The 14772-nt window shown below is 38.0% G+C and overlaps 1 protein-coding gene across 1 annotated transcript in view; it reads right to left on the bottom strand.

Annotated features, from left to right (window-relative positions):
* ptk7a (protein tyrosine kinase 7a) overlaps nucleotides 1-14772 on the bottom strand; it is a 38883-nt gene that overhangs the window by 7876 nt on the left and 16235 nt on the right. The window contains exons 2-7 of the mRNA XM_065259469.1: nucleotides 4850-5146; nucleotides 4256-4358; nucleotides 3995-4179; nucleotides 2902-3049; nucleotides 1483-1613; nucleotides 1119-1385 (exon numbers count right to left, since the gene is read on the bottom strand). Coding sequence (XP_065115541.1) covers nucleotides 1119-1385; nucleotides 1483-1613; nucleotides 2902-3049; nucleotides 3995-4179; nucleotides 4256-4358; nucleotides 4850-5146 — 1131 coding nt within the window. The remainder of the gene's footprint in view (nucleotides 1-1118; nucleotides 1386-1482; nucleotides 1614-2901; nucleotides 3050-3994; nucleotides 4180-4255; nucleotides 4359-4849; nucleotides 5147-14772) is intronic.

The following is a 14772-nucleotide window of genomic DNA, read 5'->3' as shown; positions in this document are numbered from 1 at the left end:
ATCATTTGAAGAATAAAGGTTTTGGTTTACATAATATATGTGGGTGTACTGTGTAGAATAATTATGTAAAAATACACACACACGCACCTCGCACGCACCTCATGCGTTTATAATTAAGAAACATCTGTATGTGTATATTCATGTTTATATTTATATATAATTTATATTATAAATAATTTTTTTCTAAAATTATACATGTATGTGTGTGTATTTATATATACATAATTATTATACACAGTACACACATTGTCTTCTCTTCAGATTCTGTTTTGAAGCACATGCATGAGACTAAAGTCACGTGACTGCAGTGACGCAGATGAGCTACGACGCGGCTGACGTGTTATCTGGTGCGCCCCAGTTGAAATTGTTTTTTGTTTTTTGTGTGCCCTGGCTTTGTTTACAGTCTGAGGGAGACGCACGCTGTAAGTTTGAAAAAAAACCTTCGCAAACATATCTGAGGATAACACGTCATCCGCGTCACTGCAGTCACGTGACTTTAGTCTCGCGCATGCGCTTCACAACAGACGCGGAAGAGAAGACAATGCTGAATAAAGTCGTAATTTTTGTTATTTTTGGACCAAAATGTATTTTCGATGCTTCAACACATTCTAACTGACCCACTGATGTCACATGGACTACTTTGATGATGTTTTTATTACCTTTCTGGACATGGACAGTATACTGTACATAGATTTTCAACGAAGGGTCAACAAGCTCTCGGACTAAATCTAAAACATCTTAAACTTTTTTCTGAAGATGAACGGAGGTCTTACGAGTTTGGAACGACATGAGGGTGAGTCATTAATGACATTATTTTCATTTTTGGGTGAACTATCCCTTTAAGGTCACATGCCATCACATGACATCAATTCATCACATAATACTGGACATAATGAAGAAAAATGTGTGGACTGTAACATTTTTAGCACCGAAACAATTTTCTACAGGTCGTCATCTTCTTTCTTCCAAGTTAACTGCTGTCATGATGGACAAACAGTCTGAAGACTACAGAGCTGCGCATGTTTGTCAAGGTTAGTTAAAAGTGTTATTATAGCTATCGTCTCCTGAGACTGGCAGCTGTGTTTGTGCAAGTGTCATGTTTGTGCCGTAAAACTCACAGGCCACAGTGACAGTCAGCTCTTGTTTCTTCTGGCCCGCCTTGTTTTGTGCAAAACACGTGTAAGTTCCTGAGTCTTCACCAAGAACATGGCTAAAAACCAGGTCCAGGCCGATCTGGTAGACCCGACCCTCAGATGAGACTTTCTGCCCCGCACGTTCCCACCAAACCTCAGGATCCGGACGACCACGAGGTGGCCGGCACGTGACCCGCTCATAATCGCCTTCCTTAAACACTTTAGACTGTTTGGGTATCATGTCTTCAATTTCTGAGAGAAAAGGATGGGAACGAAAACCATTACAAAAAGAAATAAAAAACAAGTGCTGTATACAGTAGGATTTTAATAGTTTTTAGCTCTTGGTTACCTGCTAACACCAATGAAGCTTCTAGAGAGACCGTTGTTCCGCTGGGTCCCTCAGCAACACATTTATAAAGGCCTGTGCTTCGCTGCTTTACCTGAGTGATAAGAAGTGAGCCATTGTTCAGAATAAAGACACTGTAGAAGGAAAAAGAGAGAAAGTTAGACAAAAACATCCACACATTATAATGATGAATAAAATCATGAGATCTGACAGTCTCAATCCTGTTCATCTTCTCTTTAGCTAGCTCAAACATTAAACGGTAACGTGCGTTTCAAGCAAATACAAGGGTTTGAAAATCAGAAAATACAGAAAAAATGACTTTTGCATCTAAGCATTACTGAATGAACTACTCATCTAAATGTAAAATTGAATACAAATGAATGGTACCATTAACTCTTTCGCCGCCATTGACGAGTTTTCTCGTCAATTAAGAGAAATGCTTCTCTGCCAGTGACGAGTATTTCAGGCTTTCCGCAACACCGCTATTTTCCACCAGGTGGCGCTCCTTTATGTTAAAGAGCTATGATGTTTTTCTGATAGGTGGGTTTCTCATCAGGATTATGGGTAATGTAACTCTTTATTTATTATACGACCTCATTACTCACTTTCTGCCAAGCAAGATCCTTTTAATTCCTGTTTCTATAAATGTACGAAGATGTGTCCTACAGCTCCGGGTGTCCACATACAGCGACAATGATTTTGTCCTTCATTGTCATTTTATATTTCTGCCCACATCGTAATCACGTCACAATACTAGAGGAAGCGACTGATTGGCTAACGTGGCGTGAATATCCGCCAAAGTTCAGTTTTTTTAATTGCGCGATTAGTGCGAATCATGCTTGGGCCACGTCATTCGCACCGCATCATTATAGTATATCCTTTATAGAATCAGCTATGTCTGGCTTTCTCTCAAGGTTTTTTCCTTCCTAGGAATTTTTTCCCTCCTGACTAAAAAAGCCAGGAGTGTTTTTCTCCAAGAAGGGCTTTTCAGCACCTGGGGAGCCAGCTGACATTGGCTTAACTTAGCACCCTCTTCTATATGTTACAATTTTACTACGCTCGCTAGTATGGTTTAATCTTAGCCGCTGTATTCTGCTGCTTATGTTGTTCATTGATTTTCCTGGATTTATTAATGTGAAGCTGCTTTGAAACAATTAAACAATTGTGAAAAGCACTATATAAATAAAATGTATTGAATTCAAGCGAATCGTGCGGCAGGATGTCTATCATGTCTTTGCATTAACTCTTCATTTCACATCTGGTGTGAACGCAGCATTACAACAACACCCTTCAGCTGTGACTTATTCAGAACAGCCATGAGTACCTTATTGCTTGCTTATATTTTAACTTTTGAATACATCATCTTTGAATTGTTTAATATATACTGTCGGTTTCTCCTGAAGGTGAATTAGTGTGCATTACCGGCTTTTGTTGGACACCAGCTCATTTTCGTGGTACCATGCGACAGTGGGTTGTGGTTCAGCTGTGAACTGACAGTGGAAGAGCGCTTCCTCATTCCTCAAGACCACTAAACTCTCCGGCTTTACTACCGGCTGAGGGAAACTCTTATCTGTAAAGAGAGAGAGAGAGAACAATCAATGTATTACTTTCATTGGCAGATTAAAAAAGTAAGTACTAGTCCTTAAAGAAATAACCCTCATGCCATTACAGACGAATGAGTGATTCTCGCGAAATCAGACTTTTGAGGTGTCATGAAATTATTTTTATAAAAAAAGTAAATGTAAAGTAAGAGTATGAAAATAAGAAGCATACAGTTACAAATATCTCTTCATGTACTATTTTGCACATGATTTCAAATGACATCATACAAACCAATTTTGTTGTTTTTTCCACATTTAAGGGGAAAATGTTCATTACCGCAACGTGTTCACGACTGATTTTGGGTTCTTTGACATGAAAATATTTATAATTAAAAAATCTAAAAAATAAAAAGCTTCAGTGCATGTTACACTATAAACATTTACAGTAAAGAAACATGTGGTATTTGGTGATCATTGGTAAATGTAGAGACAATAATAAGGAATATAAATTTGTCCAAAGAACTAACATTTAAAAAAAAAAATTGTTGGAAGGGACATAATTGACTGTGACACTCAAGATGGCTACCAGGTAAGCAGGTCTTATTTTTTCTCTCCAGATAAAAGTTGAAATTTTTTAGTTCCCATTACCGAAATATGAGTTTGTAAATGCATATATTTAATATAATATCATGTTGCGGTAATGATAATTTTTGATAATGATAATCTAAAAAATTTAAATAATTCTACCGGAAATATTTTTCAAATCCTCTAAAAAAATAATGGTTATAGTAAGTTCAGACCTTAATCTTGTATGTGCAAAAAATTGGCTTCAAGGGCTTTTAAAAAATTCAGATGCTGGACACCTTCTAAATCTGGATTTTGTGAGAATAACCCATATGTTACTTTTCATTTAAGAAACACAGTGTGATAAGGTGTGTAACACATTTACTCTAAATTACAGCACACATACATACCTATAATATTAAGCGTGAAGTTATCTGTACTGCACATTTGTCCGGCAGCGTTTTTGGCACAGCAGTGGTACAGTCCGTTAGCATCAGGACTGACGTCCGATAGCGTAAGAGTTTGATCTTTGTTGTTTATTTTGCTGTTCTTCTCTGTTAGTAAAGTTCCATCTTTATACCAGCGATTGGTCGGCCTGTGCAGTAAAGGACACGGTTATAAAGTTTCATAAAGAGCGAGAAATTCTGGGAAAATTAGGAGGAATTGCTCACCGTGGATGTCCATCTATATTGCAGCTTAGTACAACTTCTGAGGAGCTCTGAATCTCCGCCTCTGATTCCGGACTCTTCAGGTTCACTGTGCCACTTTCCAACCCTGTAAGAAAGAAAAGTTTGATTATCAGGTGTTGTCTAAACCCTCTGCGCTCATTATCAAAAACAAACTCCCCCATTCACACCATCTGGTCATGCTTGTCACCCGCCGCAAAAACAGACCTCACTATACAGTTGACCTTACTTGTTATCTGAGACAAGCAGCCGGACGCTGCATTTCAAGCAATTAATCTTGGCATTGAACATAAAGGGGAGCTTTGTCTGGCTGCCACTCGCTGGCTCAAAATAACTTTCTCTCATGCGGCCGTTGTTTAGCTTTCTGGAGTTGCAAAAGTGGGCTGTTCAGGAAGGACCAGTGGTTCACATGTGTTTTTCATGACCGAAAAAGCAGCATAGTTTGACTTGTTTAGGTTCTTAAGGTCATGGGGTTCAATTCTCAGGGAACACGTATAATGATAAACCCTTAAGTGTACTAAAAAAAACCCCACTTTGGATTATATAAGTGTCCCCCAAAATACAAAACCACATGCTTACATTTGATGTTGAAGGAGGCGGCACTTGTGTGTTTCTTTTCATCAGTCGAGTTTTTGAAGGCCACGCATTGAAAGTTTCCAGAGTCTAGTATTCTGTCAATGGCTGTGAATTTCAGATTTCCCTTTTCCAAAAAGCGTCGCTCCGTGTTAGTGACGGTCTCGTTGTTGTGAATCCACGTGTAGACCACGCCTTGAGGATCGCTCACCTCGCACCGCAGCATGGCGCTGCGCCCGTGCAGGGCATCTTGGGATTTTGGTATCCTGGTGAAATGTAAAGAGGAGGACTGCGCGTAGATCACTAGAAAGAAAAAACACAAAGGTGTCAATGAAGATAACCAGATATGCTCCAAAAAAAACCTAGAACACGACGTGAGCGCTCTGGTCCAGACGGACATCTTGTGATGTTAATTACTGTAGAAGAATGTAGCTTTGAGGAAAATGAAAGCACCCCTCACCCTCCTTCAAACTCTCTGTACACTCTTTGTTTTCAACCATCTGTAATATCAAGACCAGGTGTGCATAAGACAGACAGGCCCAGCTGGAGCGGTGGAGACCCTTAAAAACACTGACCTGCCTTTTCTGACCCATATGATAACCTTGACCATTTCATTTCAGATGAAAAAAGCAAGAGATCTTTACTTTGTCTTATATGTGCAAAGACGAGAATAGGCATCTTGCGGCGCGGATATCGCGTTCCGCGCAAATTGAGCGTTGGAACGGGAAACGCACGAGTTGAAAAATCGGAACTTTGGCAGATATTCGCGCCGCGTTAACCAATCAGGAGCTTGCTCTAGTAGTGACGTGATTACAGGAAGCGAGCAAAGTCGCAGAAGCCACTCCCATGACACAAATTTTCGCATGAATGTCTCGAATGACTAGAATTTCAATCGCGAATAAATTCAAAATATTAAAGCGTCTAACTACGCGTGAATAGTGCGTTTTTGCCACCTCTACCGCGTTTGGTGTAAACACATAGTAATGCTGCACATCACATTCGGACATGACTGTTGTAGTTTCGCCACCTAGTGGCAATCATAATGAACTTTAAGTTTGTTCGAAATTTAAGAGAAGCTCATTCCAGTTAAGCAGCGCAAGACAGAGAATGAAACAATAAACAGCTATGCACATATGACCATGAACATAAAAGGTCGGCAATATTTTTGAAGAGAACATATGGAGACAAGATTAAAAAGAATAACATAAATATTACATTAAAGGTGGGGTGCATGATTTTTGAGAAACGGTTTGAGAGTCGGGCAGAGAACCAAAACACACTTGTAGCCAATCAGCAGTAAGGGCGTGTCTACTAACCACTATCATGTCCTGGGTTGCGTATGTGTGGGTATTGGGGTAGGGGCGTGTTTGTTTAGGTAGTTTAAAATGTCAACATTGGCTTTCAGAGATCATGCACCCCACCTTTAACAATTTATTACTCAATTACAGTAATTCATCGTTTTTAAGGATTTAAGTGTTACTGATAAAGCTAAAGAAAAAATGATTGATGATTTTCACCTGGCACACATTGTTTTGATAGAAATACACTGAAATGCATCACTTCCCATAAGTGGGTCACCATGCCATCACTTCAGTTCGATTTATATCTAAAGCTCATTATATCATCAACTGGGTGATTGTGGTTGTTTGCGGGTATAAATTATGTGTGTGCCAAATGGTGGTTCACATCTCCAACAATAAATCCATTTTAAATGCATGCAGATGTCCTTATTTATACAGCATTTTTTCGACAATGCTAACGTTCATAATTTTTTCAAGACGGCTGACATCGTGCATTACACATACCAGCTTTACATCTCAACAGAATGACAACAATACTCTACTAAATGACATTCAGACATGTTAAGAGTTTAATCTCCTGCTGAGTGAAGCCTCCATTCAGAGAGACTTTACATTCGGACACACAGACAGACAGATAGGAGTCGGCCCTGCTTCAGTGAGCACCAATCACACTAAGAATAAGAAATAAAGGCCACATTTCCTTGCAGAGAAGACTAAAAAATCTTCAAAATAATGCTAAGTATGAATGAATGACTGGAGTTTGAACCATACTGAGATTTCTTTCCTATACAAACTAAAGGATGTTAAAGAAGATTTGGTATAACTGCACCTGTCGAGTAAGATTACCTATCTAACTTCTAAAGTTAAAGGTTCGAACAAAAATTATATTATACCCATGATTTACTCCGAGATGCAAATGTCCATCATTTTTCAGACAAACACATTTTCAGTTATTTTAGAAAATGTTTTAGATCTTTCAGTTAATCAAATGTAAAGTTACGGGGTCCACGTCCTTCAAGTCCAAAAAACGTGCATCCATCTTTCACAAAATAAATACAAACGGCTCCACGATGATAAACAAAGGCCTTCTGAGGGTAATCTGCGCGGTGTTGTTATACAAATTTCCAAATGTAAAACTTTATAAACGAAAATAACTAGCTTCCGGTAATGCCGCCATCTTAGTCGCGTCCGCATTTAAGTTGAGAACGTATGCAGTTTATGGAGGGTTCTCTGCCGGTGCTCTGTGCCCCCACCCTCCGAATTTGTCATACATCACTAAGAAAAGTGCATACACTACGTTGATACTCTCCTGAATACAGTCTAATGCTGTGTTTAAACCAACCGCGGTAGAGCTCGAGTGAATTCAATGTTAAGTCAATGTGAAGACGCGTTGACGCATGTCTGGAGGTCCCGCGGCGCGGATTACGCGTTTAGCGCGGCACGGAAGACGCGTTTCATGGCATGGTACACGCGAATAGTCCTTTTTGCGTTTGACGCGAATTTGCAGCTGACGCCAGAGTTGAAAAAATGTGAACTTTGGCGGATTTTTGCGCCGCGTTAACCAATCAGGAGCCTGCTTGCTGCTGTGGTGCCAGCCCGCCCGGAGTCACTCATTCAGCATGAAGGCTTGATATTGTCCGTGAGCAGTCACCTGGAGCTATATGACACAAGTTCTTATTTCTATAGAGACAGTAATAAAAAGGACCTCGCTTGGAAGATTGTCAGTGAGGACATTGGGCAACCTGGTAAGTTGTAAATACACATTTCACTTTTGAGTCACGTAACGTTTATCGACCCGCGCTGTTTATTTTCCCCATATAGTAAGGTGACGAAATACAAACTTGTAACTCTCTGGATAAATGCACAATCAACATCAGTCATCTTGCAAACAGACAACCGCATAGCACTTGCCCCTCCCACAAGAAGTGGATTTTGCCTGACGCGCGTCAAATGCTTGCTTTTTCCGCGCATCTGCTTTGCTCTTCATGCGCGAATGCATTCAAACTGTTCAAGTGGCAAACTAGGCGCAGTAGACGCGTATTTTTATGCCTGAAACGTGTTTGGTGTAAACGCAGCATAAGATGGTGGCGTTACCCGAAGCTAGTTATTTTAATTTATAAAGTTTTAAATTTGGATATTTCTACAACAAAACTGTGCGGAATACCCTCAGAAGGCCTTTGTTTATCATCATGGAGCTGCATGGATTTAATTTGGGAAGGATGGATGCACATTTTTTGGACTTGAAGGACGTGGACACCGTAACTTTACATTTTATTAACTGGAAGATCTAAAACTTTTTCTAAAATAACTCAAAATGTGTTCGTCTGAAAAATTATGGACATATGCATCTCGGACAGCTTGGGGGTGAGTAAATCATGGGTTTAATACCATCTTTGGCCAAACTATCCCTTTTTTTATCAAACCACAGTACTGTGCTGTTGTGTTTGTTTGGTCTATGCTAAATTGATCTATGCTAGTTGTTACGCCAGCAGTGTTCCTATGCAGTTACTAAGGTATGGTGTTCTGGGTGATTTGCCTACATACTCCAGTTGTTAAACAAGCTGTCAAATATAAGGTAACGTTTCCATTACTGATCGACTGATGTAAGGGTGGGACATATATGATAAACCGGTGGAAATTTGTCAACTGGTTAAGAATTGGACTGTCATCTCTATCCAAGTTACGCGCCACCCACGTCACATTGCTGTGCGTGTGGTCATGAAAACGCACTTTTATACACCCATTTAAGCACTGCTGTTTTAAAATAAGTGATTCTAAGCCATTGAAACACAAACAACAGAGCTAAAAGCCGCGCATCCCCTGCTCATTGAGCCAGTGGGCATTTTTGCTGCTTTATTGGCCTTAAATACACATATCAAAATTCCTGTCTTTGCAAGTATCCTCATAAACACAACCATTTAGGTCTTAAAGGGACACTCCACTTTTTTTGAAAATATGCTCATTTTCCAGCTCCCCTAAAGTTAAACATTTGATTTTTACCATTTTGGAATCCATTCAGCTGATCTCCGGGTCTGGCGGTACCACTTTTAGCATAGCTTAGCATAACCCATTGAATCTGATTAGACCATTAGCATTGCGCTAAAAAATAACCAAAGAGTTTTGATATTTTTCCTATTTAAAACTTGACTCTTCTGTAGTTACACCGTGTACTAAGACAGACGGAAAATTAAAAGTTGCAATTTTCTAGGCAGATATGGCTAGGAACTATACTCTCATTCTGGCGTAATAATCAAGGACTTTGCTGTCGTAACATGGCAGCAGGAGGCGCAATGATATTGCGCAATGATATTGCGCAGTGCCCGAACACAGTCCCCTGCCATTGAAAGTTACTATCAGTGTGCCTCCTGCAGCCATGTTACGACAGCAAAGTCATGATTTTAACGCCACTGAATGGTACAAACGATTATATTTATAAAAAATCACTCCCTAAAACATCTTGTACACAGCAGTAAATAGAGGGGGTCTGAAAGAGTGCACAACATAAAATGTACTGTTACGAAAGTGACTTCAAGTGTTCGAAAAGGTAAACAAACAGGAAAAATAAATAAAGCGCATGTGGATTTAAACACAGTGTGGCACAAATAAGAAATAAGCAGAAGCAGTAAAAGTGAGGCAATGACCATTAAACATCCATTCCTCCAGTCAGTAACATTACATCTAGTTGAGTAAACCTGCATTTAAATGTTAGCGCAAATAGTGCTTGAATAAAAAGGCACATTTATGTGAAGCAGCCGGTCATAGTCTCTGTATTTGGTGGTTTACAAAAACAAATCCATGTCTCTACATGCAAGATCTTCATCTATGCACCAAAGCCTGAAGTTGGCTCTAATGACAACACCTATTCTCTGTTATTCAGCTATTTAGCCATACATGAACGTGTGCATATCATGACAGGTCCTTGCACAAAAGTGGAAACAAATCCTTTGAGTGTCTTCAGACCGTTTGCCCACAAACCACTGTTTCCAGTAATGCTCTTACAATGGACGTTTGTGAGGCAAGCACACCTGAGGCTTTCAGTGATAAACGTGAAGCGTAATTGCTTGAGACAAAGTTTCTTTAAACTGCAGAGTTGTCACAATTTCTCTTTTGTGTTGGGACCGGTTTTCTAGTCATGCACTCCTTTAGGTGGATTTATGTATATTTTGCAGACAGTTTGTCGCAGACATATCCTGTCATAGTATACTCAGCACAGTTAGCAAAAAAGGTTTATTCAGTTCACTAACAGGATTACCGAGTGATTTTATCACACAAGTGCTAACACAGAGTAAAAATGTCTTTATATTGCACTCTAAACCACTGGCTTACACAAACACAAGACTGTCAGTATTTACTTTACAGGACCAGTTACCATCAACCAACAACACTGGTCTCAGAATTCGATTCCATTACGATTATTATGTCAACGATTCGGTTCAATCTGACATCTCGATGCATCACAATGCTTTGCATCCTCATTTTTTTATGAAATGTAAATTTGGGAAAAGCAATGTTATGTAATCCATCCTATCAGCGCAACAAGTTCCTCTGTCCACAGCCATACCTCACCTCTGTCCCGTGAATTTCATATTTTTATGAATAAATAAAAAAAACAGGTCAGTACGCTTAAATCAAATAGCTATGTATGGTAGTATCTGTGAATATTGAACTGCAAATAGACTATTTAAATACAAATCCTCATGTCCTGCATGTTGATTTGATTTCCAGAACATACACAACACATGATTTGTGACCAGGGGCGGAGCCAGATATTGAAGCCCAAATCTAGGGGTTCCTAAGCATGGTCCCCTACTGATATTTTTTCTCCATTTACGGCTAACTATTTTTTTAATTTAAGTGTTCTATGTATTATCATTTTGAAACTGTAAAATATCATTTTGATAATGACACTTTAACTTCTCTTATCCAAAAATAGGCAAAATATGTTTGCTGTAGGCTAATCCAGTAACTATAAAACTACAAAATAAAAAAATAAAAATTTTGAATTCACCTGCAGAACAATTTCTCACCTGCTTATGGAAGTTCTTTCTCTCTCTCTCTTTCTTTCTTTCTTTCTTTCTTTCTCTCTCTCTCTCTGTGATCTCTCTCCACCCTCTTCCCTCTCTCTCCCTATTTGCACTGACAATTATCACACATAAACATATTTTATTGTAAGACATTGAGGATTCACAACTGTCTGTCAATGTATTTCTGAGGTAAAATCGTAGCGAATTTGAGTGAAATGCATAACTATATACTTTCTCACCTTCTTAATTCTGACGTCTTTAAAAAAAAATAATTGTTTTTTTTTTCAAAGTCTTAATTCACTGTGATTAAAAATACTTTAAAAATAACGTTACCAACGACAGGGTGCAGCAGAGCAGACAGACTAACGTTAAATGCAGATCAGAGCGCTAACAGTAGCCATTAGCCATTCAGATAGATAATATATCAGTTGACGCTATTTAACAGTATTTACATCACATAACTATAAATATACACTTTTAAAGTAATAACGAAGTCACTGTAATAATAAACAATTTGAAAAGTGCGTTAACTGTGGAAAGATTCAGCATATTTATTTCCCTTCAACTTCCATCTCTCATTCGTTTTCACTTGAGTGGGGGACCGGAAACTGAATGGCGCCACCTAGCGTACTGGATGAATTAATTTTACAGTTCCGCCCCTGTTAGTGACAAAAAATATTTTCTTATCTTTCTTTAAATTATTAAAATTGTTGTTTTATTAATTCAATTAATTACACATATTATTATGTTGTATATACTGCATTCTATATATAGAACCAGTCAAAAGTTTGGACACATGAATGGGAAGTGTCCCCAAACTTTTGACTGGTATACAAAAAAAACCAGGCAGATATATTTTAGAATCTGCCCTTTTTACTCTCTAATATCCATATCGCCACCCAAACCCACCATATCAGTCGGGCTTTAGTGTTGTTGCGGGCACTTCACATTACCGTAAAGGGGAATGTGCATTATATTCTCATTTGAACAGTTAACCCTTTCTGATCTGAATCAGCCCATTTCCTTGTAAAAATGTTATTAGAATTGAATAATGATTATTGTTGCATCACTAACCAACACAGCAGTATAAACCCCCGCAAAAATCAACACAAATGCTTATAGAAACACCACACTAACACAAACAAACAACAAAAACATAAGAAAAAAAACTAGTTCACGCAAAGACAAGCAAACACTAACAGAAACACAAACACGACTCTACAAACTAGTAATGCACTAAAACGAAACTGAAAATGCTGTATGGACTTGGCTTAAAATTCAAAAAAAAAATTTTTACTTAAAAATATATTATACATTTTTTTTATAATATTATTAATTTAATAAATTTTACTTTTTTGAAAGTAACACACCAAAATTGTACAAAAATAAAACATTTATTAATAAAAACAATATTCTTCATTTAGTTATAAGCAAAAGAATCAAATTAAGCAGCTTTTTATCTAAATAATGTAAATATTTTAGAAAACTTTAATATGCAAAACAGTAGTAAAAAATGCAGCAACACGGCAGCCTACGTTTAGTTATGATATACCATAATTTTGATTAAAAAACAAACAAACAGGTAAGACAGTGAGCCTCTGTTCTGCTTATGTCAACAGGCTTGAAATGAGATTTGGTGACGTCATTATCTGCATGTGCTGCATAAGGGGGCGTGCACACCAAAACGCAGCTGAAAGCGCCTGTAGATGGTTGCCAGTAGTCGGTTTCAGTGCATATGCAGGTATTATTTGAGACTTTGCTCTGTTTACAGACTTTTTTTAAAGAGAAAGTAAAAGCTTGGATAGGGAAATGTCTTGCTTAGTGTATCTGTGGCCTTAATATTTACTATATATTTCACTAACTTGTATATGTTGCACCCAATTTGAGCATTCAATGCTCCTGGTCTCTGTTTTTAAACATCATATGCAAAGTAAACCTATAAAATGTGTCATTCATAAAACTGGTCTTTAAACATTTTCAAAAACACTACCCAGAAATGTCTTCTGTTCACCTTCCATAAATAAGTCTCAATAATGATGCATTAAATTAAACATTTATAAAATAACAGATGCAATGCCATAAGCTACAAATATCTCAAGGACATTCACCATGACATCTCATTTGAGAATATATAATATATACAGGGCTTTAATATACATTAAAGTTTCTTTGATTAGGTATGTATGAAGGTATGCAATGTTTCCTTCGCTTACTAAAAGCAAAGACATTACCCAAAGCTAAAATCAGACGAATTAGATGAGGTTTTAATGCATCCTCTGGATCATTGTGTGTATATATGAGATATTTCATTGGCAAACCTGCCTAAAGTTGCTCTCTAAACTTCTTCCTGGATTCCTGTGGAGGAATTTGAAGGTTTTGGGACAAAGATGTCATTCATACTCACTCTACAACTAACAAGCAGAGAAGCAGGAAAGAACCTGATTGGCTAAAATATCTCAAAGACATATGTGTGTCCACATTAAGCTTGGTCAGAAACCCTCACCCGACGGCACGGCTTGTGTTTCAAATGTGTTTTCTTTCTTCAACATACTCAATTCGCCAAAGTTATGGAAGAAACTGTTCAGACTGTCATGACAGGCGCTTGTATAATTCTGACTGATTTCTTTAAAAAGCAACACGTGAGCAAATGTCTGAACAAATGCAGAGGTCAGCATCATTCATCCCTAAGCCCTTATAACTTTTTACAGCACATCTGCTCCTTAAATTTAAACCAAGTCTGGAAAATTTAGGAGCCACTTAGACCACTAATCGGCTTCTATTATAGTCTTAACCAATTTTCCATTAAACAAGAAATAATGTACGGTGAGCCAGTGATTAATACAAAATAAACTCTGATCATCACCTTAAACAGAACCATGATGACTATAAAAGAAGAATTGGTTTATTTACAACAAGTATGTGTGCCAGCTGTTTTATATTACGTGTTGAAGGAGGATGGCTTAGTAAATGGATGACGGATTAGTTGTGTTTTAGCCGATGTGATTTATAAGTAATAAGTAATAAGAAACAAAAACAGTTCTGGTGACTTTAATGGATTCGTGTAATATCAGACCGTGCTGCCCCCAGACTTTGAGACATTAGAGATGAATGTGTGGATGAACTCCACCTGTCCTCTTAAAACACAAGAGTTTTCATTGCCTGGTTCATTTGGTCTGAGATCATGAGAAAGGCACACTGGGTAATGTGAGATCTGCCCCAAAGATGACCATAGGAGTGAAGGATAAACTTTATGAGATGAGATCATCTGATCTTTCCCATTACATGTAAGACTTTTTAGTTACATTATGAAATCTTAGTATGGGACTAAATACATTTCAACTGTCACACAAGCAGATACTGTCTTAAAGGAATATTCCATTTTGTTAAAAGAAAAATCCAGATAATTTCCTCACCACCGTGTAATCCAAATGTTGATGTCTTTCTTTGTTCAGTCAAGAAGAAATTATGTTTTTTGAGGAAAACATTGCAGGATTTTTCTCATTTTAATGGACTTTAATAGACACCAACAATTAACACTTAACTCAACACGTAACAGTTTTTTTCATCTGAGTTTCAAAGGACTCTAAATGATCCCAAACGAGGC

The sequence above is a fragment of the Paramisgurnus dabryanus genome, chromosome 24 (genome assembly GCF_030506205.2).
Source record: "Paramisgurnus dabryanus chromosome 24, PD_genome_1.1, whole genome shotgun sequence".
NCBI lineage: Eukaryota > Metazoa > Chordata > Actinopteri > Cypriniformes > Cobitidae > Paramisgurnus > Paramisgurnus dabryanus.
Note: the sequence above shows the minus strand (reverse complement) of the source record. Positions and strands in the feature narration are given on the sequence as shown.